The sequence below is a fragment of the Hordeum vulgare genome, chromosome 1H (genome assembly GCF_904849725.1).
Source record: "Hordeum vulgare subsp. vulgare chromosome 1H, MorexV3_pseudomolecules_assembly, whole genome shotgun sequence".
Taxonomy (NCBI): Eukaryota; Viridiplantae; Streptophyta; class Magnoliopsida; order Poales; family Poaceae; genus Hordeum; species Hordeum vulgare.
In genome coordinates this window covers 487,462,010-487,488,015 of record NC_058518.1, presented here as the reverse complement: position 1 = coordinate 487,488,015, position 26,006 = coordinate 487,462,010, and the positions used below count along the sequence as shown (strand labels likewise).

The 26,006-nt window shown below is 46.4% G+C and overlaps 2 protein-coding genes across 2 annotated transcripts; one reads left to right on the top strand and one right to left on the bottom strand.

Annotated features, from left to right (window-relative positions):
- Positions 1-987: 987 nt before the first annotated feature.
- LOC123448354 (ras-related protein Rab7-like) lies at positions 988-3,526 on the top strand. Its single transcript, XM_045125200.1, has 7 exons — positions 988-1,250; positions 1,353-1,379; positions 1,829-1,928; positions 2,074-2,220; positions 2,666-2,746; positions 2,820-2,965; positions 3,134-3,526. Exons 1-7 carry the CDS (start codon positions 1,192-1,194, stop codon positions 3,198-3,200), a joined length of 627 nt encoding a protein of 208 aa, XP_044981135.1. The 5' UTR covers positions 988-1,191; the 3' UTR covers positions 3,201-3,526.
- Positions 3,527-8,157: 4,631 nt separating this feature from the next.
- Positions 8,158-9,708, bottom strand: LOC123417389 (cytochrome P450 89A2-like). The gene has a single exon (XM_045106897.1). It carries the CDS (start codon positions 9,706-9,708, stop codon positions 8,158-8,160), a length of 1,551 nt encoding a protein of 516 aa, XP_044962832.1.
- Between the last annotated feature and the right edge of the window lie 16,298 nt (positions 9,709-26,006).

Here is a 26,006-nt window from a genome sequence, read left to right as displayed (position 1 = left end):
GGTGCACATCGTCGATTGATGCAGGGGGAAGAAAACTGCACCCCTTAGAATGTTTCTTTTATATATAAAGATGTGTGTGGCATTAGGCCTTAAAAATAGTTTCACCACACGTCTTTCTTCACTAACTTTGTTTTGTTGGGACAACGAATTCCTATGTTGTCTGTGGTAGTAAACACAAAGCATCACCGAAACAAAACACTCATATATACCTTTATATATGTGGATAAAGAGAAGATGCACGAAACTAACAACGAAGCGGTGCAAGGAAGAGAGAATGTGTGAGCTTATTTTAACTGCGGGCAACTCATCAAGTCAAAAATCTAACAAGTCACGATGATTCACATTCTCTCTGCAAAGAAATATAAAAGTGTTTACATTACTACTTAATCCGTTTCGGTGTAATGTCAAAAATATATTATATTAATAAAACAAAGAAAGTACGCTAGAAGGGCTTTTATATTTATTTATAGATGGAGCACTTGGAAATAAATTGAAAGAAGAAGAAGAAGAAGAAGAAGAAGAAGAAGGGGGGCAATATCGTTATCACCATGTGGACAAACGCATTGGACGCATCAACTGTTTCTTGGCCCCCGTTGGTACGATCTGCGAGCCACCACCAACTTGGCGGTGACACGTTGGCGAGGGGATCACGGAAGCTGCAGCTTTCCACGCACGACCGACAAGCCACCTCATCGGCTGCGGGTACAGGGATAGGATAGCACGAGCCTGACTCAGCTCCTCGTGCCGATAACGTAAAAAAAAGCCGCCACGACCTCCGCGGTCGGTCCAGGTTTTTTCTTTCTGTAGACAAAAGTCGGTCGAGTTTCTTTTTTGGCACGCACCCGCTGTGGTCGCGTCTGGGCCGGGCTCCATCACGGCTCAGGGGTGCCTGTGTCAGTCATGGCCCGCGGGCCGGATCCTCTGGCCCGTCGTCTATTTCCAAAAAAAAGGGGATCTAACTTTTCCTTTTGTTCCTGGCCCCCACTTGGGTAATAGTCTGACCGGCGAAGTGTCTCAATTCGCGACTCCTCCTTTTCCCTCGCTGCCCGTGCACCGCCCCGTGACACACACAACTGCTGCCGCAAAGGCACCGGTGGTGGAGCAGATAGGGGCGGGACAAGGAGTTGACGGGAGGGAAGAGCGCCAGGGATCCATCCATCGCCCACCGGCCACCGCCCCGTCCGCCCGGCCATGGCGATGGCGCCGAGGAGGCGGACGCTGCTCAAGGTCATCGTCCTCGGCGACAGCGGGTCAGTCCCATTCACCCCCTCGTTCTTGTGTTTTCAATCCATGGCGGCCGTTTCAATGCCGGTCTCTGACCTCGGAATCGTCTGGCTGCCGCCGGTTTTCAGGGTCGGGAAGACGTCGCTGATGAACCAGTATCCTTCTCGCGGTACCATACCATCCGTCGATCGGCGCTTCACTTCTTGCTTTTCTTTCTTCCTCCTTTTTTCCGTGCTTTCTGCGGATTATGTTAGGTTCAGGGTGGGGGATGCTTTTGCTTCCCTTCCGAGTTGCTTGCTCTGATCTAGGACTAGGACCGGCCCGGCCCGGCCGGTTTGACTTTCATCCACCATTCTTATTGGCTTTGCCAGCTTCAGTTTCAGCTCTAGTCAATGGCCGATGCCCGTGCGTCGATTCGGTAGGCGATCATGCTTCCTTCACTGCACTTTATTATTACTAATAATAAGCATAGAAAAATTCTGTCTGTCGTGGCGGCAAGGCAAACATCGGGTGGGATTTAGTTACAGTATAGGTGCTGCACGCAAGGTGCTCGATCAAATGTGAGGCCTGCTTTGCTTGCATTTCCCTTGACATGGACCGTCAGGTATGTGAACAAGAAATTCAGCCAGCAGTACAAGGCGACCATCGGCGCCGACTTCCTCACCAAGGAGGTCCTCATCGAGGACAGGCTCGTCACCTTGCAGGTCCGTCAGCCTGCTCCTGCCTCCTCCACTGATTTGGATTCTCCTCTCTTGCATAATGCTTAATTAACATCGTCAGTTTGCGCTGCATGTTCTGCGTGGTGGTTAACATCGTTGTTGTGCGCTGCTTTGCTCTGCTCTGGTGTAGATATGGGATACGGCAGGGCAGGAGAGGTTCCAGAGCCTCGGCGTGGCCTTCTACAGGGGAGCCGACTGCTGCGTGCTGGTCTACGACGTCAATGCCAAAAGAACCTTCAATACGCTCGGTACCTGGCACGACGAGTTCATCAACCAAGTAGGTGAACTTTCATTTTGTCACAATCAAGTTGCTGCTATATATCATCATGCCAGGTTATGATCACATATGCTACGATTTTAGAATTGCTAGCATACTTCCATAAGTTCAGGCATCTTTCTCTGATCAGGCCTTCCACGCCACAGGTGTAGGCATGTTTGTACATCTTTCTCGTCTTTTGTCCGTTCTGACAGGCAGGCAGAAACTCATGTTTGCACCATCGGTTAGTCAGTCGTAATAAGCGCGAGAAAGATGTTAATACGATACACCGCCCTGACCGTACACGTACAAGTACGACAGTCTGATGTAGAGGCAAACTGGTGGAAATCAGAACAAGAACAGTGATTGCTTGGATTCTTGATATGCACATTATTGCAATATTAGCTGTGTATGGCATCCAAATAGTGTTTGTAACCGAATGGTAACTTGCCATTTTCACTTTCAGGCTGGCCCATCAGACCCGAAGCAGTTTCCCTTCATTTTGGTCGGGAACAAGGTCGATCTGGACTCTGGGAGCAGACGAGTGGTCAGTTACCTGGAACACTCAACTTTTATTGTAGCAACATGTACTCTGCAACTTCATTACTGTCACCCTTCAGGTTCCCGAGAAGAAAGCAAAGGACTGGTGCGTCGCCAAGGGCGACATTCCCTACTTTGAAACCTCGGCCAAGGACGACTGCAATGTCGACACTGCTTTCCTGTGCATCGCCAAGCTTGCCTTGGAGCATGAGCACGATCAAGACATGTAAGTAAATGCAAGCCGTGCTCGATCTTATGATGTTTGTCAGATGCAGTGAGTTTATCAGGTTATCTTGAGGTCCGTAGGCTAAGGGGGCGTGCAGAGCCTGGAAGCCTGCAGTGTCGTTTCTTATAATTCACTAGTGTCTTAACCGTGTCTCTTTTCTGTCCCCAGCTACTTCAATTCAGTTGCAGAACAAGGCCCTAAACCTGAAGGACAGACGAGCGGATGCGCGTGCTAGCTAGCATCTTGGCATTTCTGTTCAGTGGCTACAATTCTGCCTGCGCGCACTACATTTGTCGCGCCGTAGGTACGATGTATGACTTGCTTCTGTGTCCGTTCTTGAATGTAATGTACCATACGGTAGTTAGTGACTGATCAACAGTTGCAAGCTATGCTCCCCTAGCTGGGCAATAAAATGTAAACAGTTCCGACAAAGCCATTGTTGTCAAACTAATTCTTCGTCGGTTGTAACATGTAGCATTTCAACCGCTTGATCTGATTGTAACAGAGCATACTCACTCTAGTTCACTGCAAATAAATAAACTGCATTCTGGTTTTTTCCCATTCTTAGAGCATCTCCAACAGCCGCCCAATGTGCGGCACGCTAAAACTGCGTTTGCAGCTCGCGCACTGGCTCCAACGGCCGCTGTAAACTTTAGCGCGCATGTAGCTTCAGCAGGCCGCTAAAATGCAGCGCGCGCGAGCAGCCGATGCTTGCCATATGTTGCATTTTGGACACGAAATGAATTTCAAACATCAAAACAAAGACATGACATAATTTAAATCACACAAACAAGTTCATGATGACATACAAAGCTCATGCCCACAAGTTCAAATTCATGCTCACAACATCGTCCAACCAAGTTCAAAATCCAAACCAAGTTCATGACACAAAAGTTCACACCAACGAATGGCCCATCAACAATCAAGCCTCTTCCTCTTTCTCCGATTCATCAGCCGAAGACGATTCTTTCTCCTCCTCTTCATTGTCGCGTGCGGTGTTCTCACCTTCATCTGTGGAGTCATGCTCTATGTAAGCATGGCCTTATTCAGGTATGCTGCTCCTTATTATTTGTTAATGCATGGAATTGGTTTATGCAACATGTGATTCTTCTTTTCTCTGAAACATGGCACCATAACGAACAATCCTATGATTAGCTATTTATTTGCTAGCTTATTGAGTCAATTTGGGGATGGGAAAAATTCCCTAGCTCATAGCTTGGGTGCTTCTGAAATGTGTATGAAAATGACACATGGAAGACGCAATAAGGCATGTCAGCAAGGCAAGTGTGCCACAAGCACACACTCAGGAGGCCGCCATTGGCGGGCCTCAACCACTAGTTATGCATAGAAATGCATGCTACCTATGTATCTCCTTGCATGGTATATATGCAAAATCCACTAAATATTTCTCATTGTGTATGAAGATACCATATAATTATCAACATGTGGATCATGGTTGATTAGTTGATTAAATATCTAATGGTTCTCTAATGGTTCCAATGCTTGGAGTGCTTTGGCTTTTTTGCGTTAGGGCGCAACGGGTCATCGAGTGGTCTAAAATAGGCTGGGCATTGGGTCCAAATCGAGCTCTCCCGTTATGTTGATGTCTTAGAAGAAGGGATGGTGTTTTAGAGTTGGCCAGTTTAGGGATTCTAGAATGCCCACACCCAAACCTGTATGTCCGATTCTAGCAGTCTAGCAAGTGATGTTCCTCTTTAAACACGTACATACCTTCAAGGCGTTACAGTTGCAACAATCCGATGAACTAATCGAAGGCGTTACAGTTGCATGTCTAGTGGTAATGGGATAATCTGCTGCTGGAATTCCCCGTTTGCTTTAGGACTTAAAAATTTATATGGATGTGGCCTACCTATATATATTCCTGCTCTAGCAGCACTAGCAAATAGGGACGAGAAGCAAGGCCCGGAGGGCCGGAAGAGAGAGGTCAGTTGATCCAGTCCGGGCCGATTAGCAAAGTGTTGGGCCTACGGTTCCTCCTAGGCCTCGGCTGAACAAGAGGCTGAACCCCCCGGCTCATGCTTGTGGCCCGCGGAACTGTGGCGGTCGTGTTCCGAGTGTCCTCAACAGCAGACGTAGCTGTAGGGGCGTCCATCGTAGCTGTAGTGGTGGTGCTCCCCCCCGCAGCAGCGCTTGTTGTGGTGTGTGTACTATGAACTAGCACGGCCAGTGCTGCAGATATATTGGACATCTTGAACCTCAACTTGAGGTTTTGCCTCAGCGAGGGGACCCAGATGACCAAAAATAGTATCCACATCCATGTCCCTGAACATAGCGTGTGGATCAAGCTGAACATTCCATGGCGCACCAGCTGTTCCCGGGGAGTCGAGGGCGTGCTGGAGCTGGAGCCGGAGCCGGTCGGCGGAGTGCTGGAACCTTGGCGGCGCTGGAGAGCTGTGGCAAGCGCCCAGAATAATCGGGCGAACGACCTTCGCCAGAGGCCCACCCCGATCGAAGCGATCATGAATCCCGTGAGCAACTTCACGGGAATGGCGACGATGGACATCACTGGGATGGCGACAATCATCGTCAACGCGCCGCCTAAGATTGGAGACGCGATCTCCAGTCCAAGGGGCTCCTCATTCGTCCCACCTGACAACCCTACCTCAACGTCGTGTTGGGTGCCCTCGTCTTGTATTTGTATGTAGGGATCTTCTCCGTTCAAGTCCAGGGACGACCCGAGCATAGATAAGAGGCTATGCACGAGACCTCGCCGCGTTCCAGAGATGGACATTGTAACATGGAACACGATCCAAAGCAGAAACGCTAACACCAGGACAAGGACATCGATGGTAGATATCTTCTTGTAGCGCCCGGCAGCAAAGGCTCCCACGAGGCCCATCATGTCAAGTATCACGCACACTCGGAGCGCGTGCCACCGCACGCCTCGCGCCCTCGGCAGCTTCATCTTCGCCAGCATCGCGATGATGGAGAGGGACGCGATGAAGACGGTTGCTTTGCAGTACTGGAATGCCAGCCACAGGTAGCTGGCCTGGTTGTCGGGCCGGGCCATCACGCTGGGATGGTACGGGAGGATTGCTGCCAGAATTGCAAGGAGCAGAAGAAGCTTGCGCCTCCTCTCTAGCTTCCGTTCCATGACTACTACCTCCTCCTCCGCCTCCTCCTCCTCCTCCTCCTCCTCATCATCATCATCCTCCTCGTCTGCGTGCTCATCAGTTGGCAGGCCAAATAACTTCTTGAGCCAGCTGGGCAGGAAATGTTCCATCTTCTCTCTCAACTCTTGCGGCCATAATGCCCAGGCAAGGAACACTTGTAACAGGAAAACCACGGCGTGAATGACGACATAGAGGGACACCCAAGCAACAATCATGGACATGTACACAGATTTGTACAGTTGCCTTATGCTCCCAACGACGTAGGCTCCAACCAGGCTAAACAGGTCCAGGCTCCTCGCGACATAGGCTCCAATCAGGCTAAACAATACCAGTGTAACGGCGTTCTTTAACCCGCAGTAGTACCTGATTCCCAGTGTGCTGTTGCTCAGGGCAATGGTGACGAGTATAGCGATCGACATGACGAAGGCAGAGGTGTTGCAACAAACAAACACAAAATATCTCCTGTGCTGGAAGGTCGCATTCCCGTCGCCTGAATCAGTTGCTTCGCCTTGCCAAAAGCTGCCCGCTGGGTTCATTCCAGCTTGGTACGTAACACTCGCTGCAAGAGTCGCGAACAGAAGCAGATGTTTTCGCGATTTCTTGAGAATCTCATAGGCATCGCCATCGCCGTGCTGTATGTTTGGGTGATTGTGCTTTGTCAGCGCCAACCTCAACAAGTACATCTTTCTCTTCGGGCGAATAAATTCCACACACTTTGGCGGTGTTTCTTGTGCACTTTTGAGCGAAATCTCGACAGGGTTGCATAAGAATACCGGGAGCCGAATAGCAATGTAAAGTAGCACGGCGGCCGCCAATGTGATGACGCAGATAGAGGTCATGAAGCTCAAGCAGCTCACGGCAACATAGGTGATGAGACCAAGAAGGCTCAGGGACATGGCGACTCGTATATTCCTCGGGAGGAGGACGAGGAGAATGACCGCCAACGACGCAACAAAAACGCTGGCGTTGGAATTGCAATAGACGAACGCCAGGTACCGCTGGGCAAACGAGATGTGGAGCAACGGGTCGCCGGCGGCAATAACGCGCGCGCCGCCCGGCGGGCTCAGCCCCGCCGTGATGGATAGGCTGGCCGTGAGGGTGCCTAGGAGCAGCATGACCCGGTGTCGGTCCACGTCGGCTGGAACGGCCGGCGCGGGGGCTACCCGCTCGTGGTTGAGGCCGTAATGAGTCGTTGACATAACTTGTGCGCTTAGGAGTAAAGTTCTTGTGTTGGGTCCGTGACACTTGAAGATGCTCTTAAAAAGAGCTTCCGGCGTCGCCCTCGCTCTCGCGTGCTGGCTTCACCGCAACTTCCCTATCCCTAATAACAAATTAACAAGATAGTAGTATGATTTTTTGTCTCGAATGGGAACGGCGGAGAATGCCCCAAAGTTTCTTGTGCTCGATGTTGACCTCATTTGTTGTCCGGTAGATAGCAATATTACTGCAAAAATACTGCCGAGGATAGATCGTTCGCCTACAGATCCGGCTAGAAAAAAACTATGCCTACTGTTTTGTCTCCCTGCAGTTGGCGGGGAGGAGATCAAGGCGCTGGTCAGGAAATGGTGGGACGTGTACAACTATAATTAAACTACCTATATTTAATAAATATTTTTCAACCATACAATAGTCCAATACAATGTACAATATGTTTATTCTTTCATATATCCCACCTAACATGGATGTAAAAAATCTCTGATATAATTAAACTATCTATATTCAATAAATATTTTTTGACTATACAATAATTCAATATAATGTGTACTATGTTTATTTTTTCATATTATTAAATCAAATATTTCATACAATCATATCTTAGTGAAATATACTGCAAAATATTCCTGCCGAAACGTCTGGGTATCATCTAGTTAACTACTCCCTTCTTCCAAAAAATTTATCTTATATTTGTCTAGATATGAGTGTATTTAATCACGTTTTAGTATTTAGATGCATTCATTTCTAAACAAACTTGAGACAAGAATTTTGAGACCGAGGAAGTATGTTTGGCGGTTTATTTAGGAAGGTGCCTGGTTTCTTAACAAAGATTACATGTGTTTGTCAGCTTGCATGTTGCTTTCGGGGCACAAGACGTGGGCGCAGCTTCTTTTTCATGACAACCATGAACTCGAGTTTCTCCGTCAAATCGACCTCCTGGCCGGCCGCTTCCTTCCACTCGAATTCTCTCACCATGTTGGCCACCAGGTAGAGCAGGTGAAGCATGGCAATGTTCAGACCGGCGCAGATCCTCCGCCCGACGCCGAACGACATCATTTTGATCCCCGTGTTGCCAGTCACGTCCACCCCTTTGCCGCCAGCCAGGAATCGCTCTGGAATGAACTCCATGGGCTTCTCCCACTCCTGCTCGTCCCTACCCATCTCGGCCACCATGAAGTTCACTGTGGAACCCTTGGGGACGAGGTACCCGCCAACCTCCACGTCCTCCGCTGCCATGTGCGGCAGCACGAAGTGCACAGGCGGGTGCTTCCGCAAGCCCTCGAGAACCACCGCCTTGAGGTAAGGCATGCTCTGAATGTCTTCCTCGGAGACCTCTTCACGGTCGTCCTTTGTCCAGGCTTTGATTTCCTCGTAGAGCCTCTCCTGGATGGCCTTGTTTTTTACCAGCTCGGCCATAATCCACGTCAGTGCGGTGGAGGTGGTGTCAGCCCCTGCGGTGAGGAACTCTGAGCAGAGGTTGACTATCTCGTCGTCGGTGAGTGGGCGGTTCCCCTCCTGCGGGAGCCTGACGTCGAACAGCGTGTCCACGTACGAGTGCTCCAACGTGGTTTCCGATTTGCTCTGCCTCGGCTCGCGCTCGCCGTTCCGACGCGCGTCGATCAGCGGTAGGAAGAGCTCCTTCTGCCGCCGCCGCAGGGAAAGCATTTTCCGGATGCGTCCGGAGAAGAGGTGCTCGGCGACCGATGGGACGAAGGCGAAGACGGACATTTTGCTGAACATGTATCGCACCTGGTCGTTCTGTGCGGCGGTGATGGTGCGCACCACGTTCTCGTCAAGCCTCTCGCCGAAGCAGATGGTCAAGAGGAGGTAGAACACGGCGTATTGGAACGTGGCCGTGACCGGGGCAGGCGCCCCGCCGTCGTCGGCCTGGCGCCGCAGCTTCTCGACGAGCACGCGGCGGGCCCAAAAGCGTGCATGCGTGAACTGGTGGGCACGTGACGGGTGCAGCGTCTCGGCGACGAGGTTGCGACGCAGTAGGCGCCACACCGGCCCGTAGCCGGCGCGGGTCACGGAGTAATTGTCGTCCGCACCGAGGATCCTGGCCGTTGCGAAGCTGGGGCGGTCGGCCAGGGCGGCCCCGCGCTGGACGAGCGCCGTGTGTGCAAGGCGTCGGTCGGCGACGAAGATGGCCAGCCTTGACCCCACTCGCAGCGACATGATGGGGCCATAGCGCCTGAACAGCCGTTGGAGCACGGGCTCTGCCTCGGCCGGCGAGCTCGTCAGCCCTAGCCACGCAGTGCTGAATAGCAAAAGCAGGGACGACGGGCCAGGCGGGAGGCGCTTGCCATCGCCCTGCACAGGGCGGAAACGGAGGAGTAAAACGAGCGCCGAGAGGATCGTACTCGTAATGAGGAAGAAGTGAAACGTTGCCATGGTGCTGCTGTAGCTGGCTGTGGACCAATGTCGGCTAAGTGGCTGCCATTTTTATAGATCTCCTTTCACTTGCGTGTGAGATCCTGAGTATCCTAAGCAACGTAGTTGTTCGGACAATCTCGAGTTTGTAAATGTGTTAAAAATCACGGTTGCACATGGTGTTACATTTAGCGTTAGCGATCACTATGTGGAGGAGTAGTTAGGAAGCTTGCATGCGTGTCAAGTTAGGGCACCAATGATTACATTGGGCGGGTGTTGTTCGGCTAGGTGTGCTAATAGGCTGCTTGTCACATAGTGAGTTGCGACCGTGTGGCTATGCTTCATCGCAAAAACACACACACACACAAAAAAAAAAAACATGTGGCTGTGCTAGTTAGACATGTCCTTAGTAGGTTTGGTGTTCCGTTTTGTGGGCATGTAGTGATGCTATAGGACTCATAAAATAAGGTTTGTCTTCTCTTATTTTGGAGAGAACTCATAAAATAAGGTTTGTCTTCTCTTATTTTGGAGAGAACTCATAAAATAAGGTTTAGAGAGAACAAAAGATGATCTCTTAACACAATATGTCTCGCCATGTTTTTAGGAATAACTAGTTATTAAAGATAAGGCTAAGAGATGATCTATTATAAGACATTTCTTTTGTCATCTTTAAATTACATGTAAGATTTAAGATAACATCATCTTATCAACTATTGTACATGTAGAAAATATCGATCGAGTCTGTTTGTTAGCTCATAGCCTTGAGTCTATGTATATAGACATGATAGACACACGGAAGCAGGTTACTTGCACGTTTTACATAGAAGCTCACATACGAAATTAGGCCAACTCCAACATCACACCCAAACGCCTGAATTTAGTCCATTTAAGGCCTTGTTTGAAACTACAATAAATTATGACAATATGAATTATAAAAATAAATTATACACTACTAGAAAAAAGGTTGTTAGTGACACACCTATTTTGGCTATTAATTGCGCACTATAGGTGCGCCACTACTAATAAATAGTAATGGCGCACGCCTGATGCGCCACTGTTAATTTACATAATAGTGGCGCATCACCTGGTGCGTTATTACTGTCCCAGAAGTGCGCCACTGTTGTTACTCTAAGGGGCCATGTGTATCTTGTGCTCTGGGTTATGCGCCACTCATGTGTTTATTCATGTGCGCCACTAAAGTGCAATATGGTGCGTCACTACTATGAATATTAGAAATTATATTTTTTGCTTTTCTGATATTTGCACAGGTTACAAAATACATTACATCACAAAATATAAACAACACAACATATAAACATCATATTTATCGAATACAATAGAAGATTAGTCTCCGAATACAATTCATCATATTAGTCTCTGAATTCCAAATACCGAACAAAGTTAGAACATTACAAGTCTGACCGTGGCGTTGCCACACGTTCTGGGTGGACTAGGCATGTCTGATGGGTTGGAAACTCCCTCGATAGGTGTTAGGAAGAAGAATACAATAGAAGAATCTCACGAGTAGAATGAACTAAGCTCAAACATGAATTAGCACCCAAGTGTTTGATTAGCGGTGGGGGAAATGCAAATGGACTATAAGCCTAAATTTTGGCTAAGGATGATCATATACTAAGGAGGCTCTGTTGCCAAATTTTTAGCTCTTGCTTTGCAAAGTACCACAACGTGCAGAAATATGGATGTTGAAACTGGGATCAAATGAATGCATGAATTGAGCTGAAATTTGGTGGAAGATGTTCATTTGGGCATATGAAGGCACTGCAAAACAATTATACCATTTGGACATGCCAAAGTGACACTTCCTTCACAATGTGCCAATCTAAACAAAAAATGGTAATTGAAACTGGGCTCACATAGATGATTGGATTGAGCTGCAATTTGGAGGAGGGTGATACTTTAGGCACATTAAGTTACTGTAAAAAATTCATTAAATTTGGATAAATAAAAATTGTACTTCCTTCACAATGCTCTCTACTGAACACAACACAAGGAAAAATATAGAGGGAAACTGGCTAAATTATATGACCTAAAATTTGGTGGAGGGAGGTTCTATGGTCAGTTTCATGTCGTGACAAATTTTCATCAACTATAAAGCAATATAAAATGTAGTTGCTTCACAAATTGAAAATATTAACAGAAATAAAGATTGGATCATGAGCTCACATAGATTGTTAGATGGGGCTAAAATTTTGTGGAGAGCTATGGTTTGGGCATATAGAAGATGTGGCAAAAATTAAACTCATTAGGATATTCCTAGCTAGTACTTCATTCACAAAGTTGTTACATGAACACAAACTTTGGAGATTTGCTGAGAAAGATTTACTCGGAAATAGAGATGAAATTTTCATGAGGCAATGATTTAAATAGGCAAGAGTGCCCAAAAATTTTGAGGGCGATAAAAAAATAGCACTTCCTTCAGAAAATGCTATTTTGAACAGAATAGGAAAATAAATATTGCTGAATTATTTTCGAACTATGGAACAAAGGGTTTTGACATATGTGAGGAATATATGATCCAAAGAATTTATGAGAATTTTGGGAAAATGACAGAATAGTAGGTTGATTCACAAACTAGGGTAAAAATTGACACATAGACATGACACGTAGGAAAAACTGATGATGTGGCGCCTAGTCATAGCTATGACCATCTATATTTGTCCTAATTAGCTAGAAATTAGGCAGCGGACCAGGGCTATTTGTTTTACGACCATTTCTCGTAAGTAAATTACGACCTTTTTTGACCAAATTGGTCATTATGGTTGGGGGTTGGAGCCTCACGAATAGCTTACAACCAATTGGTCTAAAATGTTTGTAGATTTACGACCATTTCAGCCAGGATCACTACCAAAAGGTCAGAAGTTAACATATTTCTTGTAGTGTTTATTAGTATACTTTTTTGAGGATAACTACTTTGTCCTACGTCATATTGCGAGTACGGAGCTCGCATCAATGTCATCATGCGTGAGCACCGTCCGTGCAAGTTTCAAATGATGCCGCCAACTCATCGTCCGCGCGAGTTTACAAATGACGCGGTCAAACTCGTCGTCCGCGTCGGCTTACAAATGATGCGTCCGACTCATCGTTCGTACCGGCTTACAAATGACGCGATCGACTCATCATTTGCACCGACTTACAAATGACGCGGCCGACTCGCCGTCTGCGCCGGCTTTCAACGCCACGACCGACTTGCCATCCGCGCCGGCTTACAGTGTCACGACCGACTTGCTATGTGTGCTCATTTTCAATGTTGCAATTGACTCCTACAACTACATTAACACGCTGGAACCGCATACACCCGTACGAGCCGCCATTGGACGTGCGCAAGACGTCGTCCCCGCGGTTTGGTTTACATCAACACATTGGGGCTGCGCGCGCCCATAGGATTCGCCCGTTGGGCACACGCGCAAGCCGCCGCCCCTGCGATCTGTTTTACTCCAACAAACACTAGAGCAAGAAAGAAACATATATCTATTATCATCCTCCATTCGCACCGGGTTACCCAATGGATAGATGCACTGGCTTGCCATCCCCCGATCTAGCCTGCTTCAGCACATCGAAATAAGAAAGTTAGACACGGAAGAAACATCGTGGAGAAGCTACAATTTGAGTCGGCCACCATTGAGGCGGCAATTCAAAATCTAGCAACAAAGAAAAAATGATCGTGGAGAGCCGGGAGAGGCGGACCACGTGAGAATAGCAAAGCATAGGTCAAGAGACATATGAACACAATTTGGCCATGACATTTGTCAAAGATATACGATGAGCATCACGAAGATCATCAACTCGCCACATCGTCTCCAGTTTCAATAAATTCCATCATTCAACTATCAACTTTACACCGGCTCATGCTACAGCCAAGAATGAAGACTCTCAAGACGCCTCCTCAAGTCGATTTAAGACTCGGGGGCTACACAGATATGGCTCGAGAAATTAAGTTGTTGTCAACAAGTACAAGAACACCGGGTCATTACAAGGAAGATAACCCGGTTTTGGGGGCTGCTACCTTATCGGCGGAAAAGAGTAAGGTTACCAAACAAGACTAGTTGCCATGATACATAGTCTAAACATGGGTATCCTATTCAGTCTTGATCATTGGTCACTTGGAGTCTTCCAACAAACCTAGTTTAGCTTTCTCACACTCTTGACCAGGCAAAAACGTCACAATACATTGGTTACTTGGGGGCTTCCAACTCACCTATTTTAGCTTTCTCACCCTTTTGATCCGGCAAAAACGCCACAATTCATTGGTTACTTGGGGGCTTCCAACTCACCGAGTTTAGCTTTCTCACCCTCTTAACCCCGCAAAAACACCACAATATATTGGTTAAACCTAACTATTTACTTGATGCTACTCTGAACAGGTGACCCTCTGTACTCTTAACAAGTCAATCTTTATGACCCTGAACTTGTTAAAGTTCAAACGATGGCTTAAGTCACGTGAGAGCCAGCTTACAAAGAGCGAGGATAAACCAAGGCTATCATGTCAGCTTCATTAAAGCAATACTTGAGCCTCGAAAACTAGTCTTTTTGTCGAGCCTCGAAAGTCGACTTATAATTTACTCCATAGATATATGGGGATATTGTTTATTCAGGAATTTTTTCCCTGAAAATCCTAGGGTTAAAAGAGCTCTGCTAGTGCAACAAAAGACCTTCCAACGGCGCCAGAAATAGGAGTGTTGCTTGATACTCCTCAGCAACGGCACTAGGAATCCTTCTGCTACGGCTATGCCTTAAGGGACTTCCTAGGAAAATATGCAAAGGATTTCCCCCGTGGCCTTGGAGCCTTGCGTTGGTGTTCCCTCGAAGCGGAAAGGGTGATGTAGCACAGCGGTGGTAAGTATTTCCCTCAGTTTGAGAACCAAGGTATCAATCCAGTGAAGGAGTATCACAAGAGCCTGCATAAACACAAAAAGCATGCTCCCAACGCTATGAAGGGGTTCTCAATCCCTTATAGATTGTTTGCCAAGTGAGAACTGAAAGCACCAAAGTAACAAAGCAAAGTAAAACGAAAGTGGAAACAATAGAAGTGAATAGACCCCGGGGCCGTAGTGTTTACTAGTGGCTTCTCTCATGAAAGCAAGTAGACGGTGGGTGAACAAATTACTGTCGAGCAATTGATAGAACCGCGCAAAGTCATGACGATATCTATGGCAATGATTATATCTATAGGCATCACGTCCAAAACAAGTAGACCGATACTTTCTGCATCTACTACTATTACTCCACACATCGACCGCTATCCAGCATGCATGTAGTGTATTAAGTCCAAAAGAACAGAGTAACGCCTTAAGCAAGATGACATGATGTAGATGGACAATCTCATATCTACGATAGAGCCCACCTTGTTACCCTTGATGGCAACTACACAATGTGTGCCTTGTTGCCCCTACTGTCACTCGGAATGGTCACCACACGGTAAGAACCCAAAACCAAGCACTTCTCCCATTGCAAGAATCATAGATCTAGTTGGCCAAACGAAACCCAAGACTCGGAGAGACTTACAAGGATATCAAATCATGCAAATAAGAAATCAGCAAAGACTCAAATATATATCATAGATAATCTGATCACAAATCCACAATTCATCGGATCTCGACAAACACACCGCCAAAGAAGATTACATCAGATAGATCTCCATGAAGATCATGGAGAACTTTGTATTGAAGATCCAAGAGAGAGAAGAAGCCATCTAGCTACTAACTACGGACCCGTAGGTCTGAAGTGAACTACTCACGAGTCATTGGAGGGGCGATGATGATGAAGAAGAAGCCCTCAAACTCCAAAGTCCCCTCCGGCAGGGCGCCGGGAAGGGTCTCCAGATGAGATCTCGCGGAAACGGAAGCTTGCGGCGGCGGAAAAGTATTTTCGAGGCTCCCTTGGTTTTTTTTCCTGATTTTTAGGGAATATATAGGCACAAGATCTAGGCCAGGGGCGCCAGGGAGGCCACAAGCCTCCCCACCGCCGCCCCCTGGTGGCGGAGTGTGGGCTTGTGGGCTCCGTGTAGCCCTCCTGGCTTGGCCCACAAGCCCCCTGATCTTCTTTTGTTCGGGAAAAAATCATTTTAGGGATTTTATTCCGTTTGGACTCTGTTCCAAAATCAGATCTGAAAAGAGCCAAAAACACAGAAAAATAGAAACTGGCACTTGGCACTGAATTAATAAGTTAGTCCCAAAAAAAGTTATAAAAGGTACATAAAACATCCAAAGATGACAAGATAACAACATGATACCATCAAAAAATATAGATACGTTTGAGACGTATCAAGCTCCAGGCTATTCATGCTCATCAATGAGGCTTCATCGACCACGAGTCACCAATTCAGGAGAAATAAATGTTCTCGGAAATGCAGTCTATCACATATTGCCGAGGTGGTATATTACATATTGTTGAGTTGGCCTATCACTTATAACATTGGGCCATCTAATTGACCGACTCTTGGATTTCTTCAACCTATGGATTTCTCAAACATATATTTGTCACTTGCACCGCAACCACGAGCAGGGATTTTGTTTCAAGCACAAAGGCAATTTTCCAGGATATTCATACAAACAAAAAATTACCAGGTTGCTTTACAACCACGGTCAAGGATTCATTCAAGTTCAAGAGAACTTTTGAAGTACATTATCATGAGTTATATTGTTCTCACACAGTCTCAAGTTGCTGCAAGCATACGATCCATCACTTGGGAACTGTTGGAAATATGCCCTAGAGGCAATGATAAATAGTTATTATTATATTTCCTGTTTAAAGATAATCGTTTATTATCCATGCTATAATTGTATTGAATGAAAACATAGATACATGTGTGGATACATATACAAAACAATGTCCCTAGCAAGCCTCTAGTTGGCTGGCCAGTTGATCAAGGATAGTCAAGGTTTTCCGACTATGTGCAAAGTGTTGTTGCTTGATAACTCGATCACATCATTAGGAGAATCATGTGATGGACTAGACCCAAACTATGAACGTAGCATATTGATCGTGTCGTTTTATTGCCATTGATTTCTGCGTGTCAAGTATTTGTTCCTATGACCATGAGATCATATAACCCACTGGCACCGGAGGAATACCTTGTGTGTATCAAACGTCACAACGTAACTCGGTGACTATAAAGGTCCTCTACAGGTATTTCCGAAGGTGTCCGTTGGGTTAGTATGGATCCGGACTGGGATTTGTCACTCCGTGTGACGGAGAGGTATCTCGGGGCCCTCTCGGTAATACAACATCACACACAAGCGTTGCAAGCAATGTGACTTAGTGTAAGTCATGGAATCTTGTATTACGGAACGAGAATAGAGACTTGCCGGTAACGAGATTGAAATAGGTATGCGGATACCGACGATCGAATCTCGGGCAAGTAACGTACCGAAGGACAAAGGGAATGACATACGGGATTGCCTGAATCCTTGACACTGAGGTTCAACCGATAAGTTATTCAGAGAATATGTTGGATCCAATATGGGCATCTAGGTCCCGCTATTGGATATTGACCGAGGAGTACCTCGGGGCATGTATGCATAGTTCTTGAACCCGCAGGGTCTGCACACTTAAGGTTCGACGATGTTTTAGTATAGTTGAGTTATATGTGTGGTTAACGAATGTTGTTCGAAGTCCAGGATGAGATCACAGACGTCATGGGGGTTTCCAGAATGGTCCAGAAACGAAGATTGATATATAGGATGGTTTTATTTGGTTACCGAAAAGTTTTCGGGCATTACCGGCATTGTACCGGGAGTGACGAATGGGTTCCGGAAGTTCACCGGGAGGGGGGCAACCCACACGGAGGGAGCCCAATGGATTTAGGGTGGCACACCAGCCCTTAGTGGGCTGGTGGGACAGCCCAAGAAGGCCTATGCGCAAGGGATAAGAAAATCAAAGAGAAAAGGAAAAAAAAGAGGTGGGAAGGAAGGGAAGGACTCCACCTTCCAATCCTAGTTGGACTAGGATTGGAGGTGGACTCCTCCACCTCCTTGGCCGGCGCGCCCTTGGGGTCTTGGACCCCAAGGCAAGCCTCCCCTCCCCTCCTCCTATATATAGTGGAGTTTTAGGGCTGATTTGAGACAACTTTTGCCACGGCGACCCGACCACAAACACCACGGTTTTTCCTCTAGATCGTATTTCTGCGGAGCTCGGGCGGAGCCCTGCACGAGTAGATTCTTCACCACCACCGGAGCGCCGTCACGTTGCCGGAGAACTCATCTACTTCTTCGTCTTGCTTGCTGGATCAAGAAGGCGAGATCATCGTCGAGCTGTACGTGTGCTGAACGCGGAGGTGCCGTCCTTTCGGCACTAGATCGGAGCGGATCGTGGGACGGATCGCGGGACGGTTCATGGGACGGTTCGCGGGGCGGATCGAGTGACGTGAGGACGTTCCACTACATCAACCGCGTTTCTTAATGCTTCCTGCTGTGCGATCTACAAGGGTACATAAATCCAAATCTCCTCTCATAGATGGACATCACCATGATAGGTCTTCGTGCGCGTAGGAAATTTTTTGTTTCCCATGCGACGTTCCCCAACAGTGGCATCATGAGCTAGGTTCATGCGTAGATGTAATCTCGAGTAGAACGCAAAGGGTTTTGTGGATGGTGATGTTCGATTTGCTGCCCTCCTTAGTCTTTTCTCAATTTGGCGGTATTGTTGGATTGAAGTGGCCCGGACCGACATTATTCGTACGCTTAGAAAGACTAGTTTCATCGCTTGACATGCAACCTCGTTACATAAAGATGACTGGCGGGTGTCGGTTTCTTCAACTTTAGTTGAATTGGTTTTGACCAAGGCGGCCCTTGGAGAGGTTAAATAGCAATTTGCACATCTCCGTTGTGGTATTTGGGTAAGTAAGATGCGATCTACTAGATACCCACTGCAACCACATAAAACATGCAACAATAATTAGAGGACGTCTAACTTGTTTTTGCAGGGTATGCTTGTGATATGATATGGCCAATGACGTGATGTGATATATTGGATGTATGAGATGATCATGTTGTAATAGTTAATATCGACTTGCACGTCGATGGTACGGCAACCGGCAGGAGCCATAGGGTTGTCTTTAAACTAACGTTTGTGCTTGCAGATGCGTTTACTATATTGCTAGGACGTAGCTTTAGTAGTAATAGCATGAGTAGCAGGACAATCCCGATGGCGACACATTGATGGAGATCATGATGATGGAGATCATGGTGTGGCGCTGGTGACAAGAAGATCGTGCTGGTGCTTTGGTGATGGAGATCAAGAAGCACATGATGATGGCCATATCATGTCACTTATGAATTGCATGTGATGTTAATCCTTTTATGCACCTTATTTTGCTTAGAACGACGGTAGCATTATGAGGTGATCTCTCACTAAAATTTCAAGACGAAATTGTGTTCTCCCTGACTGTGCACCGTTGCTACAGTTCGTCGTTTCGAGACACCACGTGATGATCGGGTGTGATAGACTCAACATTCACATACAACGGGTGCAAAACGGTTGCACACGCGGAACACTCGAGTTAAGCTTGACGAGCCTAGCATGTGCAGACATGGCCTCGCAACATATGAGACTGAAAGGTCGAGCATGAATCATATAGTTGATATGATTAGCATAGGGATGCTTACCAATGAAACTATCCTCAACTCACGTGATGATCGGACTTGAGCTAGTAAAATTGGATCATGTACCACTCAAATGACTAGAGAGATGTACTTTTTGAGTGGGAGTTTAGCAAGTAATTTGATTAGTTAAATTCTAATTATCTTGAACATAGTCTAAGTCTACTTTAAAAATATTTGTGTTGTAGATCAATGGCTCACGCGACAGTTACCCTGAATTTTAATACGTTCCTAGAGAAAGCTAAGTTGTAAGATGATGGAAGCAACTTTGTAGACTGGGCTCGTAATCTTAAATTGCTCCTACAAGCTGGGAAGAAGGATTATGTCCTTAATGTTGTGCTAGGAGATGAACCACCCGCCACGGCTGACCAAGATGCTAAGAACGCTTGGTTAGCACGCAAGGAGGACTACTCAGTAGTTCAATGTGCAGTCTTGTATGGCTTAGAGCCGAGACTTCAACGCTGCTTTGAGCGTCATGGAGCATATGAGATGTTCCAGGAGTTGAAGTTTATCTTTCAGAATAACGCCCGGATCAAGAGGTATGAGACCTCCGATAAATTCTATGCTTGCAAGATGGAGGAGAATTCGTCTGTCACTGAACATGTGCTCAAGATGTCTGGGTACTCAAACCGTCTAGCTGAGCTGGGGATTGAACTCCCGCAAGAGACTTTCACTGACAGAATTCTTCAATCACTGCCACCAAGCTACAAGAGCTTTGTGTTGAACTATAACATGCAAGGGATGAACAAGTCACCCGGCGAGTTATTTGTGATGCTGAAAGTCGCAGAGTCAGAACTCCGTAAGGAGCATCAAGTGTTGATGGTGAATAAAACCACTAGTTTCAAGAGAAACGGCAAAGGAAAGAAGGGTAACTCAAAGAAGAGCGGCAAGCCTGTTGCCAATCCAACGAAGAAGCCCAAAGCTGGACCTAAGCCTCAAACAGAGTGCTATTATTGCAAGAGTATGGGTCACTAGAAGCGCAACTGCCCCAAGTATCTAGTTGATAAGAAGGCGGCCAAGGAAAAATCAGGTATATTTGATATACATGTTATTGATGTGTACTTAACCAGCTCTCGTAGTAGTGCGTGTGTATTCTGTTGGGGAACGTCGCATGGGAAACAAAAAATTTCCTACGCGCACGAAGACCTATCATGGTGATGTCCATCTACGAGAGGGGATGTGTGATCTACGTACCCTTGTAGACCGTACAGCAAAAGCGTTAGTGAACGCGGTTGATGTAGTGGAACGTCCTCACGTCCCTCGATCCGCCCCGCGAACTATCCCGCGATCAGTCCCACGATCTAGTGCCGAACGGACGGCACCTCCGCATACAGCACACGTACAGCTCGACGATGATCTCGGCCTTCTTGATCCAGCAAGAGAGACGGAGAGGTAGAAGAGTTCTCCGGCAGCGTGACGGCGCTCCGGAGGTTGCTGATGATCTTGTCTCAGCAGGGCTCCGCCCGAGCTCCGCAGAAACACGATCTAGAGGTAAAACCGTGGAGATATGTGGTCGGGCTGCCGTGGCAAAGTTGTGTCAAATCAGCCCTAAAACCTCCGTATATATAGGGGGAAGAGGGGGAGCCTTGCCTTGGGGTCCAAGGACCCCTAAGGGCTTCGGCCGAGCCAAGGGGGGAGATCTCCCCTTCCAAACCGAGTCCAACTAGGTTTGGAAGGAGGAGTCCTTCCCCCTTTTCCCACCTCCTCTTTTTTTTTCTCTTTGATTTTTCTTCCTATGGTGCATAGGGCTCTTTTGGGCTGTCCCACCAGCCCACTAAGGGCTGGTGCGCCACCCCAATGCCTATGGGCTTCCCCGGGGTGGGTTGCCCCCCCCCCCTCGGTGAACTCCCGGAACCCATTCGTCATTCCCGGTACATTCCCGGTAACTCCGAAAACCTTCCGGTAATCAAATGAGGTCATCCTATATATCAATCTTCGTTTCCGGACCATTCCGGAAACCCTCGTGACGTCCGTGCTCTCATCCGGGACTCTGAACAACATTCGGTAACCAACCATATAACTCAAATACACATAAAACAACGTCGAACCTTAAGTGTGCAGACCCTGCGGGTTCGAGAACTATGTAGACATGACCCGAGAGACTCCTCGGTCAATATCCAATAGCGGGACCTGGATGCCCATATTGGATCCTACATATTCTACGAAGATCTTATCGTTTGAACCTCAGTGCCAAGGATTCATATAATCCCGTATGTCATTCCCTTTGTCCTTCGGTATGTTACTTGCCCGAGATTCGATCGTCAGTATCCGTATACCTATTTCAATCTCGTTTACCGGCAAGTCTCTTTACTCGTTCTGTAATACAAGATCCCGCAACTTACACTAAGTCACATTGCTTGCAAGGCTTGTGTGTGTTGTTGTATTACCGAGTGGGCCCCGAGATACCTCTCCGTCACACGGAGTGACAAATCCCAGTCTTGATCCATACTAACTTAACAAACACCTTCGGAGATACCTGTAGAGCATATTTATAGTCACCCAGTTACGTTGCAACGTTTGATACACACAAAGTATTCCTCCGGCATTAGTAAGTTATATGATCTCATGGTCATAGGAACAAATACTTGACACGCAGAAAACAGTAGCAATAAAATGACACGATCAACATGCTACGTCTATTAGTTTGGGTCTAGTCCATCACGTGATTCTCCTAATGACGTGATCCAGTTATCAAGCAACAACACCTTGTTCATAATCAGAAGACACTGACTATCTGTGATCAACTGGCTAGCCAACTAGAGGCTTGCTAGGGACAGTGTTTTGTCTATGTATCCACACATGTATATAAGTCTTTATTCAATACAATTATAGCATGGATAATAAACGATTATCTTGATACAGGAATTATAATAATAACTATATTTATTATTGCCTCTAGGGCATAATTCCAAAATATTCGATACCGGTTCTATTGCTCATAATTGCAACTCGAAACAGGAACTGCGGAATAAGCGAAGGCTGACGAAGGATGAAGTGACGATGCGCGTGGGAAATGGTTCCAAGGTTGATGCAATCGCCGTCGGCACAGTTTCACTTCAGTTACCATCAGGATTAGTTATGAACTTAAATAAATGTTATTTAGTGCGTGCGTTAAGCATGAACATTATATCTCGATCTTGTTTATTGCGAGACAGTTACTCGTTTAAATCAGATAATAATGGTTGTTCTATTTCTATGAGTAATATCTTTTATGGTCATGCACCGAATGTGAGAGGATTGTTCATATTGAATCTTGATAGTGATAATACACATATACATAACATTGAGACAAAAAGAGTTAGAGTTAACAATTACATCGCCATGTTTTTATGGCACTGCCGCTTAGGTCATATTGGTGTAAAGCGCATGAAGAAACTCCATACTGATGGACTTTTGGAGTCACTTGACTTTGAATCACTTGACACGTGCGAACCATGCCTCATGGGCAAGATGACTAAGACTCCGTTCTCCGGAACAATGGAGCGTGCAAGTGACTTGTTGGAAATCATACATACCGATGTGTGTGGTCCGATGAGTTTGGAGGCACGCGACGGATATCATTATTTTCTCACCTTCACTGATGATTTGAGTAGATATGGTTATGTATACTTGATGAAGCACAAGTCTGAGACGTTTGAAAAGTTCAAACAATTTCAGAGTGAAGTCGAAAATCATCGTAACAAGAAGATCAAGTTCCTATGGTCTTATCGTGGGCGTGAATATCTGAGTTTCGAGTTTGGTGCTCACTTAAGACAATGTGGAATTGTTTCACAGTTGACACAGCCTGGAACACCACAGCGTAATGGTGTATCCGAACGTCGTAATCGTACTTTGTTAGAGATTGTGCGATCTATGATGTCTCTTACCGATTTGCCGTTATCATTTTGGGGTTATGCATTAGAAACAGCTGCATTCACTTTAACTAGGGCACCATTAAAATCCGCTGAGACGATGCCACACGAAATGTGGTATGGCAAAAGACCAAAGTTGTTGTTTCTTAAAGTTTGGGGATGTGATGCTTACGTCAAAAAGATTCAGCCTGAAAAGCTGGAACCCAAAGCGGAAAAGTGCGTCTTCATAGGTTACCCAAAAGAGACAGTTGGGTATACCTTCTATCTCAAATCCGAGGGCAAAGTGTTTGTTGCTAAAAACGGAGCTTTTCTTGAGAAGGAGTTTCTCTCGAAAGAATTGAGTGGGAGGAAGATAGAACTTGATGAGGTTGTTGAACCTCTAATTCCTCTTGATGCTGGCGCAGGGAAAGTGGAAACCCGTGTTGCTGCGGCACCGGTTGAGGAACAAGTTGATGATGATGATCATGAAACTTCGGATCAAGTTACTGTCAGACGTTGCAGGTCGACAAGATCACGTACTGCTCCCGAGTGGTACGGTAATCCTGTCTTGACAATTATGTTGTTGGACAACAATGAATCTGCAAATTATGAAGAAGTAATGGTGGGCCCGGATTCCAACAAATGGCTGGAGGCCATGAAGTTCGAGATAGGATCAATGTACGAGAACAAAGTGTGGACTTTAGAAGTACTACCTGAAGGCTGCAAGGCTATTCAGAACAAATGGATCTGTAAGAAGAAGACAGACAGAGACGGTAATGTGACCGTTTATAAAGCTCGACTTGTGGCAAATGGTTTTTCACAAGTTCAAGGAATTGACTACGATGAGACTTTCTCACCGGTAGCGATGCTTAAGTTTGTCCGAATCATGTTAGCAATAACTGCCTTTTACGATTATGAAATCTGGTAAATGGATGTCAAAACGGCGTTCCTTAACGATTTTCTTAAGGAAGAGTTGTATATGATGCAACCCGAAGGTTTTGTTGATCCTAAGAATGCTGACAAAGTGTGCAAGCTCCAGCAATCCATTTATGGACTGGTGCAAGCATCTCGAAGTTGGAATAAGCGTTTTGATCAGGTGATCAAAGCATTTGGGTTTATAAAAGTGGTTGGAGAATCTTGTATTTACAAGAAAGTGAGTGGGAGCTCTGTGGCATTTCTAATATTATATGTGGACGACATATTGCTGATTGGAAACAACGTGGAGATTTTGGATAGCATAAATGGTTACTTGAATAAAAGTTTCTCTATGAAGGACCTAGGAGAAGCTGCTTACATTGTAGGCATTAAGATCTATAGGGATAGATCGAAACACCTGATAGGACTTTCACAAAAGCACATACCTTGATAAAGTTTTGAAGAAGTTCAAAATGGATCAGTCTAAGAAAGGGTTCTTGCCAGTGTTACAAGGTATAAAATTGAGTAAGACTTAGTGCCCAGCAACTGAGGAAGATAGAAAGACAATGAGTTCCGTCCCCTATGCTTCAGCCGTAGGTTCTATCATGTATGCAATGTTGTGCACTAGACCAGACGTCAGCTTCGCCATAAGTATGGCACACAGGTTTCAGAGTAATCCAGGAGTGGATCACTGGATGGCGGTCAAGAATATTCTGAAGTACCTGAAAAGGACTAAGGAAATGTTTCTCGTGTATGGAGGTGACAAGGAGCTCGTCGTAAAAGGTTACGTGGACGCAAGTTTTGACACCGATCCGGATGACTCTAAGTCTCAAACCGGATACGTATTTATTCTTAATGGGGGTGCGGTAAGCTGGTGCAGTTCCAAGCAAAGCGTCGTAGGAGATTCTACATGTGAAGCAGAGTACATGGCTGCCTTTGAGGCGGCAAAGGAGGGTGTCTGGATGAAGCAGTTCATGGCAGATCTTGGAGTTGTGCCGAGCGCATTAGATCCATTAACTCTGTTATGTGACAACACTGGTGCCATTGCTGTAGCAAAGGAACCAAGGTTTCACAAGAAGACCAAACACATCAAACGACGCTTCAACCTCATCCGCGACTACGTCGAGTTAGAGGATGTGAATATTTGCAAAGTGCACACGGATCTGAATGTAGCAGACCCGCGGAGGTGCCGTCCTTTCGGCACTAGACCGGAGCGGATCGTGGGACGGATCGTGGGACGGTTCATGGGACGGATCGCGGGACGGTTCAAGAAGGCCGGGAAGGGTCTCCAGATGAGATCTCGCGGAAACGGAAGCTTGCGGCAGCGGAAAAGTATTTTCGAGGCTCCCTTGATTTATTTTTTCTGATTTTTAGGGAATATATAGGCACAAGATCTAGGTCAGGGGGGCGCCAGGGAGGCCACATGCCTCCCAACCGCCACCCCCTGGTGGCGGAGTGGGGGCTTGTGGGCTCCCTGTAGCCCTCCTGGCTTGGCCCACAAGCCCCCTGATCTTCTTTTGTTCGGGAAAAAATCATTTCTGGGATTTTATTCCGTTTGGACTCCGTTCCAAAATCAGATCTGAAAAGAGCCAAAAACACAGAAAAAACAGAAACTAACACTTGGCACTGAACTAATAAGTTAGTGCCAAAAAAGATATAAAAGGTACATAAAACATCCAAAGATGACAAGATAACAGCGTGAAACCATCAAAAATTATAGACACGTTTGAGACGTATCAAGCATCCCCAAGCTTAACTCCTGCTCGTCCTCGAGTAGGGAAGTGATAAAGAATGAATTTTTGATGCTTTCATGCTACCTAGCATAGATGTCCTTTGTAACTCCTCTTATGTGACGTGAATGTTCAGAACCATTAGATTCAAAACAATAGTTTGCTATTGACGTGGAAACAATAATAATTCAAGCAAACTAGCAAGGTAATCATGAACTTTCAAAATA